At 41.1% G+C, this 15475-nt stretch overlaps 1 protein-coding gene across 1 annotated transcript in view; it reads left to right on the top strand.

Annotated features, from left to right (window-relative positions):
• Positions 1-4826, top strand: part of LOC104079061 (collagen alpha-4(VI) chain-like) — a gene marked incomplete at both ends in the record, with an annotated part of 12436 nt that extends 7610 nt beyond the window's left edge. The window contains 4 exons of the mRNA XM_009580948.1: positions 696-1367; positions 2242-2335; positions 2548-2819; positions 4733-4826. Of these exons, the coding sequence (XP_009579243.1) occupies positions 696-1367; positions 2242-2335; positions 2548-2819; positions 4733-4826 (1132 nt within the window). The remainder of the gene's footprint in view (positions 1-695; positions 1368-2241; positions 2336-2547; positions 2820-4732) is intronic.
• Between the last annotated feature and the right edge of the window lie 10649 nt (positions 4827-15475).

Raw genomic sequence — 15475 nt, 5'->3', positions numbered from 1 at the left:
CATTCCTGATTCCAGCCAGTTTAACCCCTTCTGCAGTTGGGTCTTCTTGCCCTCCATGCCAGATCATTCCTTGATTACAGACTACCATTGCTGAGAAGTTACCATTTGAATTTTCCCTTCAGTGGATAGTAAGAATTAGAATCCAAAACCACAAAAGCTGTTTAATTAGTTGCTGTCATGGCCATGTGAAATGAATTATTGTGTTTGGCATTTCCTTTTTAACAGAAATGCACTTAAAATAGCATTATGATTCTGGGAAACCAGACTCATTTACTGTAAATTCTACATTGTGAAGGGGAGAGAAGCTACTAAATGATCATATGTCAGAATGCTGAACAATAGTCTGAGATGAAAAATAGTTTGTTCCAGTGTCCTTTACAATGTTTAGATTTTGACAGAACAAAATTTCTCAAGGGAACTCTTAGCTGTTAAGTTTTACCTTCTGAACATTTTTTGCTCTCATGCCTGAATAATTTCCCATGGTATCTCAAAACCTTGTTCAGCAAGACTCATCTGTTGTTACTTACTAGAACAACAAGATTTCAAGTTGCCAAATCGATTTTTTTTTTTTTTTTTAAAAATCAAAATTTAAGAAAAATAAAATAGATGAATAGGACTGTGTGAATTGTTTTTCTAAACTATTGCTTTTATTGTATTGCTGAATAGTTTGCTGCCTATTGGCTCTTCCTCTCTAGATAAATGCAAACCAAGTACCAACTGCGAGGTGCCCTTTCCTCCCCCTGTTCTGATGGATATGGATATCACTTACATCATGGACAGCTCTCACAGCATCAGCAGTGAAGAGTTTCAGAGAGCCAAAGACTTTGTGAGCGACATGCTAGATCAGTTTGTCGTTTCCTCACAGCCAAACGAATCATATGGAGGCATCAGAGTGGCACTGGTGCAGCAGGCTCCCAGGGGCTTCCTACCTGACAGAAACCAGACCCCTGTGGCTTTGGAGTTTGATCTAGTTACATACAGCAATAAAGATTTGATGAAGAAATATATCCAAGAGTCTGTTCACCAACTGGAAGGGCCATCAGCCATTGCTTCTGCCCTGCAGTGGACAGTTGAAAATGTATTCTTTAAAGCCCCCAGACAAAGAAAACACAGGGTCATATTCGCAATAGTTGGAAGCAAAACAAGCACATGGGACAGAGAGAAGCTGAGAGAGATTTCACTCGGAGCCAAGTGCCAAGGATTCACCTTGTTCACTCTTGCGCTTGGCAATGATGTGAGAGACAATCAGCTGATGGAGCTGTCAAGCTCCCCCACAGACCAGCACTTACTGATATTGGGCAGGGTTTCAACATCTGAGATGGTATATGCTCAGAGGTTTAGCCGGGCATTTCTAAATCTTCTACAACGTAAGTAGCATGCAATGACATTTGCTTAAGTTATGGAAAGAAAGAGAAATGCTGTATAGAAAAAGGTAGTGTATATGTGCTATCATTCAGTTTCTAGTCATAATTTAGCTAGCCAATCTTTCAGCTTTAGTTTGCTGCAGATGCTGGGCACTAACAGAAGTGCCATTAGTGACAGAACAGCATTGTATTCTAATGGTGCCTTAGGCCAAAGTCTTAAGTAGTTTTTTTCCCTTAAGTTTGTATTTAATGCATGGCTTTGTTGACTCCACTTTCACTAAAGACAGACCATTCTTCAGGTAAGAGAACATAGTTATATTCCTGATTTAGGCCTACATTTCTCCTCTGACCATTGGCAGGTCCAGATTTACTGAGCTGTTTATGTCTATTTAGGGCTTTGGGGCAGATACAAGTTTCAATATTTAGCAGATTTGGCATAAACCTCTCTTTACTGCAGTTATTCCTCCTCTGTAGAGCAGAGAAAAAACTTCACTTTTCAGGACACACTCATGCAGACTAGCAGGTCTTAGGTGCTTTGAAATACAAACAAGAGAATATCGAGAAGGAAATTGTCACCAATTTAAAATCCTCATCAGAAGCGTGTACTTAGAGATGTCAAAGTTTCTATAGAAGGATAAATAGTGTATTACAGAGCAAGACAAAAGTATAAAAGATTGGTTCAGGAGTCATTCTCATCTAGCTGATCTCTAACATAATTTTCGTTTTCCTGGTCATAGTGCCAGTCACTCTAGATATGGTGTGTTATATTATTGAAACTCCAGTTTACAACAAAAAAATCATGTAGTGCTTTTTATTAAACATACTGGCATTTGGAGGACTTTAAAACTCATGTGTGGTATCTGTGCTTTCCCCACAGAAGAAGTGAACAGTTATCCTGCACCTGAACTTCAAGAAGAGTGTGAAAACTTAGATCAGGGAGACACACAACAGCAAGTGTCTGTGATTGAAAGGTTTGGAATTGCTTATTAAAGTTTTTGAGTGTCTATCTCTGAATATAAGATTTCTCCCTTTGGGTTAGTAGTTACATTCAAATTAGCTTTAACAGAAACAGGATCAGGATCAAGAATTTTTTTCATGGTATTCAGAAGGAATGAACCAGATGCATTATTCAAGGCCATACTGGTGCTTAAATACTTAATTTTTTTTTTTCTCTACTTGGAAGGATGCCTTTTCCTGGAACTGATGAAACTGGTTACGGTCATGGTTTAGAAGACATTGAAAGAACTGAAAGTAGAGTTCTGGAGAATATTAGAGAGACCACCAAAGAACCTGTATACACAATGCCAGAAATGAGATATGATGATGAGGAGAATGAGTATTTCACAGAGGAAGATGCTGAAGGAGAAAAGCCACATGAGTATGGAGAAGCTCAGGAGGAGAACGAGGAAAACTTAGAGGCAACAGTAGAAACTAGAGCTGCCTATAGTGATTATGGTACGATTTTAAAATACGAAAATCTTTTTTGATTCAGTAAAAAGACTCTAAATTGTGAAGGGCTCATTTGAATATTTACACAGTATGAAACATTTCCATTAATTACATTTTCCAAACCGTATGTTTGTATTCAGTCCAAATCTATACAGTAGAGTTTGTAATTAAAGGCTGAACTGCAGGTGTCATTATGACTTTAGCTTTGATTTGTAACTTTTTGTAATAATATAAAGTTCTAATCCCGTTTACTAAAACAGCTGATAATTTTAAATCCCCAAGATGCACTATAATTACAGAGTTACTCCAGCTGCTAACTTAGCTCAACATGGAGGAACTAAATATGTCTCTGCTCAGTCTGTTCCTGTCAGTAGGAAGAACAGGATCCTTCAGCAGAGGTATCCTATCAAAATATATATTCTTCATGTTTTTTACTTTGCTTCCTAATTATGCATTTTTCTTTGCAGATTTGCCATTTGATACAAAAGGCATGGGAAGCTGATAGTGAGATAATTTGTCACATTCTTTTAACACTATTGAGTGTTTTATTGTTTAGACTGCAATTGGAGAGAATTTCTGTGAAAAAAATGTGGTGGTGTCTGCATAGCTTTGGGTGAGGTGGTTCGTTGCTACAGCTGCCATCCCTTTGTTTTCACCTCTCTCCACTCAAAGATGATTCTGGGAATGTCTGGTAGCCACATCCCTGATGAGAGAGGACCAATGCTTTTGCAAAACTGTTTTAATACTGGATCTTTAATTAAAAGCTAATGTACCTCTGGGAATGCCATATACCCACAGTGCATGACAGACTTGCTGAGCACAGATGGAATTGGTCCCATCGCCTAGCTGCATGTGTACAATCTTGAATCAGTACTCCCATTAACCAGTGCATAAAATCTGTGGTCACACAGAAAATTCAGTAGCATGAAGATATGTTACTCTTTATACTTTACAAATAAAATATTTCCTGTGAGGAAGTAGTCACGGTCATTGCACTGATGTTGTGAGCAGTGACCTAAGCTGCTTACAGGAGATACATGAACTGCCGTTCCCAATCCTGAGTTGTTATTAGTGACCCAACAGTTTACTTCTAAAAACATGTAGCACAGTTCCACAACTTGCCTTTTGAGAAATGTACTTTGTACTGATCTATTGCTTGAGATTTATTGTTTTTCAGTTGATTAGGAGGAGAAGGTTATGTCATTTTAAATCTTTAGGTTGGGTAGTTTTATCAGTATTTTGCTTTACTTCTCAGTGCTTCCCCTTCGATGTTGTACAGATACCAAAGTCTAGAGCGGCTCTTCTGACTTCATTTGAGTTACTCCGAATTTACATTGGTGAAAGCTGATTAGATCTGTACTTGCTGAATACCAGATTGCTACAAAGTATGCTAGCCTCGCCTACTTTTAGGCTAATTTATGCAATTTAAATCTATATTACTCTGGGATTTGGCTAAGAGACTATCATGAATAATTTAACTATCTCTGTATGTTCATTTATGAAATTTTACTGCTGGATACAAGTATAACAAGTTGGACTAAAGAAGAGGGACATTCTGAAAAGCCTTATTTACCTAGTCCCTGTAGACCAGGTATAATGATTTTACAATAATTTTAGTAAAAAGCCTATGTTAGAAGACTAAAGACTTTTTAGCATTCCTTCTGTTTATGCCACTGAAAATCTAGTTGTTTCAGACATTCCTTCTGGTTCAATCAATCATAAGAAGAGGGACTTCAGAAGAGGGATGCCGGCACTGTGCGTTTGTGGATGAATACTTAGTGAATCTTTGTAAGACCTTGAATGCTGGCTACCTCTTTAATCTGCCAGTTTGCACTGAATGTTACTTTTCCCTGAAATTACAATGCTGAGAAGGGTGAATCTTTCTTTCATTAAATCTGTCTCTTATTTGCCTTTTCCAGATGCATGTGACCTTGTTCAAGATAGTGGAGAATGTCAGAATTACGTTTTGAAGTGGTACTACGACAAAGAGCAGAAAATGTGTGGTCAGTTCTGGTACGGGGGCTGTGGAGGCAATAAAAATAGATTTGAAACGCAAGAAGAATGTGGATTCTTGTGTATAGAGTCTTCCTAGTGCAGAGGCACTTAAATTACTTTAATTCTTCAGTTACACTATCAGGGTGATGGGGAAAAGAGATTGAAAGAAAGCTTTACACAGCCACTCAGCTCCCACTTTTCAGTTAAAAGAAATGCTTGATTGTGAAGTTATTATCTAGTAACTTAATAGTGAAAATAAAATTAAAACTATTTCTCAGTTGATCTGGTACAACATGTTGAGTACTGAGAAACTTCTGTTAGCCAACAGTGTATTGTTTAAAAGGGATAAAAGTATTGAAACTTGACTTTGTTCCATAAACACCAAAATGTGTACTTTTTAAATGTACTGAATAAAATAAAACAATACCTCAGAGATTTTCATGAAGTAACATTGGATGCGAGACACTAATATCAAAATGTTTGCATTTGTCCTGCTTACAGAAAATACCAAAACGCATTTAGCTCTCAAAGGACATAGACTTACTAGAACTTACTTCACTTTGATTTAGAGGATTTTCTACCATAGAATCATTCTTGGCTTTTTAATTTTTCTGAATAATCCAACATGTGAATAAAATCAATCATTCTGAAATATTTCACTTCTGCTGTTAGTTCTTGAAACAGTTGTAAGTGTATTCTCACAGTGTGGCTTCTCATATGTAAATAAGCATTGATCCCTTTCCCTTGTTACCAAAAGTTGGACAAGTGCATTCATTTTAGAACGTTAGATTTTCGTGGTTGCTCTTGAGAGAAAGAAAAAATCCTGAGGACATTTTCTGATTAAAGATAATAAATGCAATGCCCTGCAGAAGGGTGGGACTTAGCTGAGCTTTCACACTCTGCTGACTTACCCAAACTCTGTGGTTGCCCATTTTATGTCTGTAGAAGTCATGGTGCATTTAACTTTGTCACCTTGGGTCACTCTTTGTAGAAGAGTGGCTGTACTCACCTGGAATTTTGTTCTTCTCTGTATTTGTCTACAAGATATATATCTGCTTAGATTTGCGTGGACTACTGGCCAAGAGTTCCTCAACAAACTTTTAAGGAACATACATGGACTTGGATTTCCAGAGCCTGGCTGTCACCCAGAGGGAGTCTATTGTGAACAGTGACTTTCAACAGAGTGAACTCTTGTGAGGCTCTGCCGGCCTCAGGACTGTAATAATGCTGAGCAACTCAATGCTAAAGATGACAGTGCCACCCTTAGCTCAGCTGAGGAAGGGTCAAAATGTCTCATGGGTTACTTCTACTGACCCAAACTCTGAGTGGGGATGGGTGAGTTGATGAAGCCATTGGTCTTTCACCTTTGGGTTTTCTTGCAAGTGACAGAATTGGACTGCCATGGAGTAGGAGGTACTCTACTCTCTGTTTCTGCTCTTTTTCTACATTTGTGACTGGGAAATGGTACTTAAGGAGGGCACCTTAGCTGTTGTTTGGGGGCTAGAGCTGGTCTGTTTATTTTGTGAAGCAATAAATTGAACCTGGATTTGCTTTTTATTACAATATGTACAGTCCTTTTAATCCTGAAGTGTTTAACATCTAGATTTCCAAAATGCTATTCTCCGTGTCTAATAGCTGTTTCTCCACAGATGCTGCCAGTTGGCAGTAGTTTCTCTCCTCTTTCAAAATCAATGTCTCCCTCCCCTTAAGTCAGGTGTACATGAGAAGTGAGTTTGCCTTTTTTGGAGAATTAGGTTGTTTTTTACACGAGATTCACAGAAATCTTGTCTCTAAGACAGGACAGCTTGGCAGTTTGGTCTCCTATTTTCTTTAGAACTTTAATGTTCTCATTTTGTTCAGATAAGTAAATAATTCTTCTGCTTGGAAGGGAGAAGTAAAAAATCAAACATCTCTGTTCTTGTAGCAGAAGCAATTTTTGATTCTTGGGTTTGCTTTGGCCCAGGAGACATGGAGTCCCCTGATGGATCTCAGCTGCCTGCAATCCAGTTGGGTCTTGTTATCTGGGGCTAGTCTTGCTGCTGGCTCAGAATTCTTGTTTTTCAGTGAGGGAAGAGTCCCACTGCGTGGGATCCTCTCTCCTTGATAAGGAGAAATTTGTATGTCTGTGTGGACTGACCAGCTCATGCTTTCTATGCACACATCTTCCTTCTCTTTATTTCAGACAGGCTAGGTGATGATGTTCTTTCTGGAGTAATGCAGGATAAGACCAACCAGCTGCCCCCCCTTGAAGAATGACTCTCAAAGCCTCCTAATCTGTTTTTGCTTCTTCTTTCATCCCTGGCATAAGTCCCCTGGGCCTTTTCCAAAGGGAGGAATATGCTAACTACCACAGGATGCTTAGAGGTCTATTGTCTAATCCCTCTCTCATCCTTCTGATTGTGTCAGATGGTCCAGCAAGCAGCATTTGTAGGCTTTTTTTTTTTTTCATTTTCAGACATATGGAATACTATAGGAATTCGGATCAGTTACACAAGGTAACATATGAAAAGAATTACTTTGCAAGGAACTGACCAGACTTCTCTGACTGCTGCATTTCACTGAGTTGTGAAACATCGGTGTTCAGCGGATGGTAAAATGTTTTTGTGAAATATTAAATTCTACTGCCAGTGAAATATTCTGGTGTTGCTGCTTCTAGGCACTTAACAAGCTTTTGTGAGAAATCTAGGTGCTGAATTTCATACGTTGTCTGAGTTGATACTGTACTTTTGGTGCTGTGGGTGCTTAAACTTCGGAAATTGCTCTAGGTAATGGAGTATCTAGCACCTACTTTTTTTGAACCCTTGGCATTCTTTTGAATGGCTGTGGTGTAAACAGATGGTGGAACTGTAAAAGATCTCTAGTGTATGGTGTGGCATGTAATGATCTCCTTGGGTCAGGGCATGCCCTTCCTCCCACCCTGTCCCCCAGGTGCCTTTGTGCAGCTATCCTTACATAGCCTGTGCTACCATGTGTCTTCTGCGGTTGGCTCCAGTTTGAAAGCAGTTTAAACACCGTAGCTCAAGGCCTTTGTGCCAATACTAATAAATCTACTTTTTAAAGACAAATTAATTAATATAGGAATAGCTGTCCATTAACAGAATAGAAACTGGGGTATGACTGTTTGTACTGGGATATGACTGTCTGCCAGGAGATAACATTCTCTCCTCTAAGGAAAGCAGTCTTCTGAAGGTGTACCCACTGCTCAGTTGAGTGAATTAACCCCCTGCTAGATCCCAGATTCCTTCCAAACTATAAAAGAAACATGAACCTCTCAGAAGTAACAAGTGGCTTCTTTATGGATATTGTCAGAGGCTATATTTAGAGAGTCAAGCCACACACTTACAGATCTGTTTAGGGAGCAATTTAGTTTTGCCATAGTAAACCTGTGTGTGATGTTTATGCTGGTGAGGGTCTTACATCTACTAAGCCTAAGGCTACTACTGTCGTATGTCAACCCAAATGCACATATTCTATCTAAGTAATCCAGAGTACCTGAATTCTGAGGCCCAATCGTCTGAAAAGGAAGGTGATCAACAGAGAACAGACATCCCTGGGACCAAATCACGGCCTGTGAGTTCTGCTGAATGAAAGTGAGTGAATTTAATGCCCTTGCTCATTTGTGGTTTTTTTTGTTATAAGGGTTATAATGATGTGAAAATGCTCATAATCTAGTACTAATTTGTAAAAGGTTTCAGATTGCATCTTATATTAATTAGACCTAGTGATACGTATCTTAATTAATTTAATGGGGCCAGATTGTGTTAGAGAAAAGATCTGAAGCACGTTTGAGGGAAAACATCCAGCTTTCTGGCTTTGTGTTATTTTCTAGCTCCTATTGCAGAGTTTGGCTGCGTATCTGACAGGTAAATTGACCAGCTTTTCTAATGAGAAAGGAACCCAGGTCATCTAAAACATGTAAGGGGTAAATTTGACCTTTTGTAACAAGGCTGGTACATGTCCTGGCCATAATTTGAACCCAATGTGAATAGAATGCAAGTTGTATGTACTTCCTTGAGACGTGAGGTGAATGCCATCACGTCTTGGCAAGGTGCAATGCATGTGCAGAATTTGAATGGGATTGGCAGTTATCAATATGTAAGAAGTCAGTGTTGCTCTTTTCATTGACCCATAGAGACTTGGCGCTTGCAGGGTTGCTGGTAGTGGCCTGGTGCTGTTTCCCAGCATGTGACAGGCCTTCAAGAATCCCAGGTCCTGGAGACCAGGGGGATAATCTGGAGGAACTGCCTTTTGTGGAAGAGGATCAGGTCAGGAAATGCTTAAGCAAACTGGACATACATAAGTTCATGGGCCCTGATGGCATGCACCCATGAGGCAGCTGAGAGATTTAATTGGGAGGCCACTCTTGATAATCTTCGATCAATCATGGCCATTGGGAGAAGTGCGCAAAAACTGGAGGAAAGTAGATACCACTCCTGTCTTCAAGAAGGGCAAGAAGGAGGACCCAAGGAACTACAGGCCGGTCAGCCTCACCTCGATCCCTGGGAAGGTGGCGGAGCAGCTAATCCTGGAAACCATTCCAGGCAAGTAAAAGGCAAGAAAATCATCAGGAGTAATCAGCATGGATTAACCAAGGGGGAATTCATGCTTGACCAACTCGACAGACTTCTATGATGACATGACTGGCCTGGTAGATGAGGAGAGAGCAGTGCATGTCGTCTACCTGGACTTCAGTAAGGCCTTTGATACTGTCTCCCATAAGATCCTCATAGAGAAGCCATTGATGTGTGGGCTAGATGGGCCCGGAGGATGGTAATCAGTGTTGCAAAGTCTAGTTGGAGGCCAGTAACTAGCAGTGTACCACAGGGGTCAATAGTGGGTCCAGTCCAGTTTAACATCTTCATTAATGGTCTGGTTGATGGGGTAGAGTGTACCCTCAGCAAGTCTGCACATGACACAAAACTGGAAGAAGTGGCTGATATGCCAGGGAGTCATGCTGCCATCCAGAGAGACCTGGACAGGTTGGAGAAATGGGCTGACAGGAACCTCGTGAAATTCCACAAGAAGTGCGACTTCAAGAACTCCTTTCTATTTTTCGTTCAACAGTAGATCAACAAAAGATAGTGCAAAGTCCTGCACCTGGGGAGTAACAACCCCCTGCACCAATATATGCTGGGGGCCACCCAGCTGGAAAGCAGCTTTGCAGAAGAAGATCTGAGAGTCCTGGTGGACACAGAGTTGAACATGAGCCAGCAATGTGCCCTTGTTGCAAAGGCTAATTGTATCCTGGGCTGCATTAGTTAAAGTGTTGCCAGCAGATGGAATGAGGTGATCTTTCCCTTCTACTCAGCACTGGTGAGGCCACACTTGGAGTACTGTGTCCAGTTCTGGGCTCCTCAGTATAAGAGCAACATGGACATACTGGAGAGAGACCAGCAAAGGGCCACAAGGATGATGAAGGGGCTGGAGCAGCTCACATTTGAGAAAAGGTTGAGAGAGCTGCAACTGTTTAGCCTAGAGAAGAGAAGGCTCGGGGGTGGATATTATCAATATATATAAATACCTGAAGGGAGGGTGCAAAGAAGACAGAGCCAAGCTCTTTTCAGAGGAGCCCAGTGACAGGACCAAAGGCAATGGGCACCAACTGAAACACAGGATGTTCCCTTTGAACATCAGGAAACACTTTTTCACTTGAGGGTGACTGAGTACTGGCACAGGTTGCCTGGAGAGGTTGTGGAGTCTCCCTCCCTGGAGATATTAAAAAGTCATCCGGACATGGTCCTGGGCAACCAGCTCTAGGTGGCCCTACTTGAGCAGGTGGGTTGGACCAGATGACCTCTAGAGGTCCCTTTCAGCCTCAGCCATGCTGTGATGCTGTGGTTCTGTGACCATGTAGTTACTGCTTCTGTGGGAACTCTGATAACTGCCAAAATATATACCCATTTCTCTCTTGTTGAGACAGGGTGAAACAACTTGCCATGAGAGCAAACCAGCTATTGTGATTAGAAATTTTTGCACAAAAAATTGCACAAAACCATTGTGCAGTTAATTAGACACAGAGTCTTTACCAATGTGTGGCAGTCAGGAAGCCGTTTTCTCTTTCCCACAAGGGCTCTCAATATTTTCCCTTCTTATTTTTCTGTCTTGTTTTTCTGTTCCCTTACCCCATTAGCCATACTTGTTGCTACGTCTTTCACTGAGGCTTAAGATAATATGTTTTACTTAATGACTAACCCCACATGTCCACAATGGAGCAAAATAGCCTCATTTGTCATTTTGGGACATTCAAGTAGAATTCTCCCATAACATGTGCAAGTGCATGGAATCACTGGCTGAACAAGATAGTGTCACCCGAAGGCTGCTTGGAATGAACTGCTCAGACCTCAAGAAAACTGAGGGCTTGGAGGGAGCTGTGTTTGCTTTCAAAATTACTAAGTTACTTTGTTGTGCTAAGTAGGATGTGCAACACAGCCATCCACCCTTGCTTTTTAACAGGTCATATACTACTACATATAATACATGTATAAATATATGTAAACTCCGAACATAGACTTTCCTAGCCAACCCTGCTCTTGGTTGCTCCAGAATAACTCTGCTGCCTTCAGTCGGGTTGCATGAGTGAATCCAGCTGGAAAACATGCTTCCAGCAGCAATTGCGTGTTCTGGTATCCAGCCACTGTCATAAAAGATACATGAAAGTTTCTTGTTAAATAAAAACTTTTAATTATAACCAGCAAAACATTTACATTGCTTGCTTTCTCTTTACTCAGGAAGTGCTCTGCATATCTTGCCAAAAGCAACCCGTTTTATCAGGGTTTTCTGTAACTCTGAACAGGGGACAGCTGGACACATCATGCTTTATTGATGCATGACAAGCCAAACTCAGAGAGTCTAGTGGAGAGACATGACTGACACCGTACTGAGAACTCCTGCAAAGAAAGCAGATTTCCCCATGATTCTTCTCTGTGCTTAGTAGCTTTGTCTTCCAGGTGCCCTGGACCAACCCCACTGCCTGCTTCCACCTTTGCAATGGCAAGCGTAAAGCTTCCTTTACTACAAATAAATTGTTGCATAGTGCCTGAGGTACCTTAACCTTTGTATTGCTGAGGGCCTGCCATCTGCACACCTGTGGGTAGCAGTACTAACTGGGAGGTCACTGCCTCTCCTTTGCTGTCTTTTCACCCTCTCAGATCTGCTGATGTAGCTGCTGGTGTTAAGGCTCCCTAACGCACTTCTGACAAAATAATCCTGGTTTGGGGAAAAACAAAATAAAAGTTTTGTAAGTCTCAGGGCTAAGCCTGAACATTTTACCTGATAGGATCTGGGAGCTCTCACGTAAGAAGTTTAGCTGGCAGATCTGCAGGGTGAGGCACTTCCCTGGAGTGGAAGGGAGATGTAGAGGCTGATCTCTTCCTATAGTTTGTTGGTGGCCCAAACAAAGTCTTTGTGACTTTAGCAGTGCAGCTGTTGCAGTCTGTACTTGTTGAGGGAATGCCACTAGCACCATGGCAAACCTTAGCTTTCCCTTAAGGCAACAGGAATCCCTTGGGAAGGTGCTGGGTTATTGGCTGTGTGGTGGCAGTGGCAAAAGTGAAGAGTATTTAACTTGCACTGAGGCTGATTCCATTTTCATAACCATGTGCTGATAAACTTGATAACCCGGCACAGCAGAGCAGTGTTATACTAAGTGATATGCCACTGAGGAAAAGAGGAGAAGAAATAAGAATAAACCAGTAACAGGTATCGCCAAAAGGGCATTTAAGAACACATTTGGTCTGAATTTGTTTCATTTTCAGGAATAAAAGCACTGATTCTCTCTTCTTGGGAAAACTTGCTTTCAAAGTGTAATGCCAAAAGGATTAGCAGTAGGCTTGACCTCATTGATTTGCTAGAAATTACAAAAATAGATCTAGCAGCAGCTTTCTTTAGAGTTCCTTGAAAAAAAAAAGATTAAACTGGAAGAAGAGCTGTAAAAATTATACACAAAGTGTTTCTTACTGAAGAAATATAGTGAAATAATGACATAGTCTATACACAAAGATGACGGCCACTGAATACAGAACAATATGTGTCAGCTCCCTTTAAAATAAAATTTTAAATTTCCCTTTTAAAATATAGGCTTTGCTCTGATTCAACGGAATCACCCACACAATAGCAAGCCCTTCCTAGCAAGTTTTAATGCAAATATTTTGTAACCAAGAAATTAGATTTTTTTTTTTTGCTATTTCTACACCAGAGATTATCTGTGCCCTTTTTATAGCCTCACATAAAACTGCACTTCTGGAGATGGAGTATGTTTTTCTCTTTCCTGTCTCTCCTCTTCCCCTTAGCTAGGCCAAATCTCCAAGCGAAGCCTGTGTTATTGTGGAAACCTGGGAGCAGCCTGTTGTAGAGTTTTGTAAAGGGTGATAATTTCATGCTTGGATATTGTCATAGTCCGGATCTTTGTCAGGTCTGTCAGGTGAAGGCATGTCCCAGACCCTGGAGATGGTGCTAATGTTGTATCAGGCTGTTCATCAATGACAAATCCAGGAGTTTTCATGAACTGAGAAGCTGATTTGACAGAGTAACACCATGCTGAGGTCTTTAGTCAAAGGAGGTTTCTCTGCAGATGCAAATTCATCCAGGTACCGCCTTCTGCTCATTGGTATCGCCTCTGCTTTGTGCGAGGTCAGTATCCACTAACTTTCTGTTTTATCTTCCCAGACTGATCTTTGTGCCCTTTTCTGGGGGCATGTGGTATGTGCTCTGCTCTTGGGACCTGCTTTTTCTCATGAAATGAAAGAAGAGAGAAGGAAGTGTCCAGACAGTCTCTGAACCTCTGTAGCAAGTTTCTTGGCAGTGCTCCTCTCCAACAACTCTGCAGGTCAGTCTGTTAGCAGGTGTACATCACTGTGTCTCTCACTTGAAGCCAAAGGAAAGATCCCAATGACTTCAGAGGCAACTGGCATAAGTCCAACTCACACCAAACCTGAATGCACCTGCTGGACAATAGACACCTTCTCCATGTACATCCACTGTTTTCTGGAGTCAAGTAGTGTTACGAAGCATCTTCTATGACCCATTTCTGCCCAGACTGCTTTCTTTCTGGGTGAATGCGTGTTTCACACTCCAGGGATGTCTTTCAGCAGTTTTGAAGACCTTAGGGAAAATCAAGGATTACTTACTTCCACATCCCGTCCCCGCTTTTTGAAAGAAAAATCTTATTGCTAGCTCTAAAGTGTGTCTAATGGAAGATCATCTCCATTTCATTTGACAAATACAGTGTTTGATTGTGATAACCAGGGACTGTTTGATGTCTTTATTGAATTAAAACATCTGTTAGGTAGAAGCTGTGTATTACATCTTTCCAGATATTTATTGCAAGATTGTACAAATGGCTGAGAACACGTGAAGAACCAGTTAACTTAGATCTACAGTAAGGAAGGGCAAGGGTTTATTGTCACAGTGATCAAGTGTTCTCTAGGGGAATCTAAGGGGGAAATAACATATGATTCTTCTTCCTTAATTAGTTTTCTTGGCTAATTTAAACCACAGCTTTAAGTTCTGAAAGATTCTCTTTTCTTTACACTTCCAGTGACAAGAAGTCTCTGAGTTCCCACGGAATTCCCAAGGCAAGGCAGTGCTAGCAGCCGCGGCCCCAAGAAAGGGCATGTCTGAAGGGCCATCAGGAGTCAACTCTCTAGATAATTACTGTTGAAATGCAGGACGGCCAGCGCTGGCAAAGAAGATGTTCTAGCAGTGAAAGACTATGTGCAATTATCCTACCCCTGTTCTGGTCCTGTCTCCCTATCTCAGCTGTGCCTAACTTATCCCCAGTATCTGCGATGGAGTGCAGTAGACTCTGCCAGACTCCTTAGATTAGCAGAGCCTGAGCTCCTGAGGAAACAAAGTGCTTGGCTGTGACCTTGCTGGAGTTTTAAAAGAGCTACCGGCTTTATGCCCAGAAATATTTTACTGCTGTAGTTTACACTAGAGTTTGTCCAAAGCTGGCTGGCTCAGAGCAGAGTCTCCTAGCCAAGCAGTAGTGAAAGGAACCATTACTAGCAAATGCTGTTATATCAGAATATAATGTTGATAAGGAAGACTCCCAAAATACTCCTAAACTGCATTGAAAAAACAAGGGTGAGCACAGCCAATCCAGGAAGACTAAATCATGGCTACAAATTCTCCAGATGCACCTAATTTTAGGCTTAAAATCAACAAATATTTTCAGATAGCTGCAAAGGCTCTAGATAGATTTTTAAGGCTTTGTGTAGATTTTCTTCCTTCAGCACCTAATTTTAGGCTTACAATCAACAGCTTTCTGTGTGTTACATAGACACAGAGCAACTGCAGCTTTTGGCTAACTATTCATCATCTATACAGTAAATCTGTTTTTTAAATTTCAGGAAGTTACTGTGATATTACAGATGTATTGAATTTTGAGAAATGAAACAATGAAAATGCATTCCAAGAATGCAGGATGGCAAGGCCAGAAGTATCATGGTGTTAATGAGGCATTCGGAGCCAGTGAATCTCTGTAGCAGCCTGTTTATTTTCCCTGATATATTCCAATGAGGCTATGCCAATGCCCCATCCCCAACCAGTTTGGTCAAGACTTGAAAAGTGGTGACTGGGAGTGTCAAGATGTTAGTCCCGACTAGGGAAGAGAGCACCAGCAACCTTGAAGACCCTGTAGGAGCTGCTGGCCACTGCCTTACTGCTAT

The sequence above is a fragment of the Fulmarus glacialis genome, unplaced genomic scaffold (genome assembly GCF_000690835.1).
Source record: "Fulmarus glacialis isolate BGI_N327 unplaced genomic scaffold, ASM69083v1 scaffold3737, whole genome shotgun sequence".
Lineage (NCBI taxonomy): Eukaryota > Metazoa > Chordata > Aves > Procellariiformes > Procellariidae > Fulmarus > Fulmarus glacialis.
The sequence above is the reverse complement of the archived record's forward strand: the minus strand, read 5'-3'. Positions and strand labels throughout refer to the sequence as shown.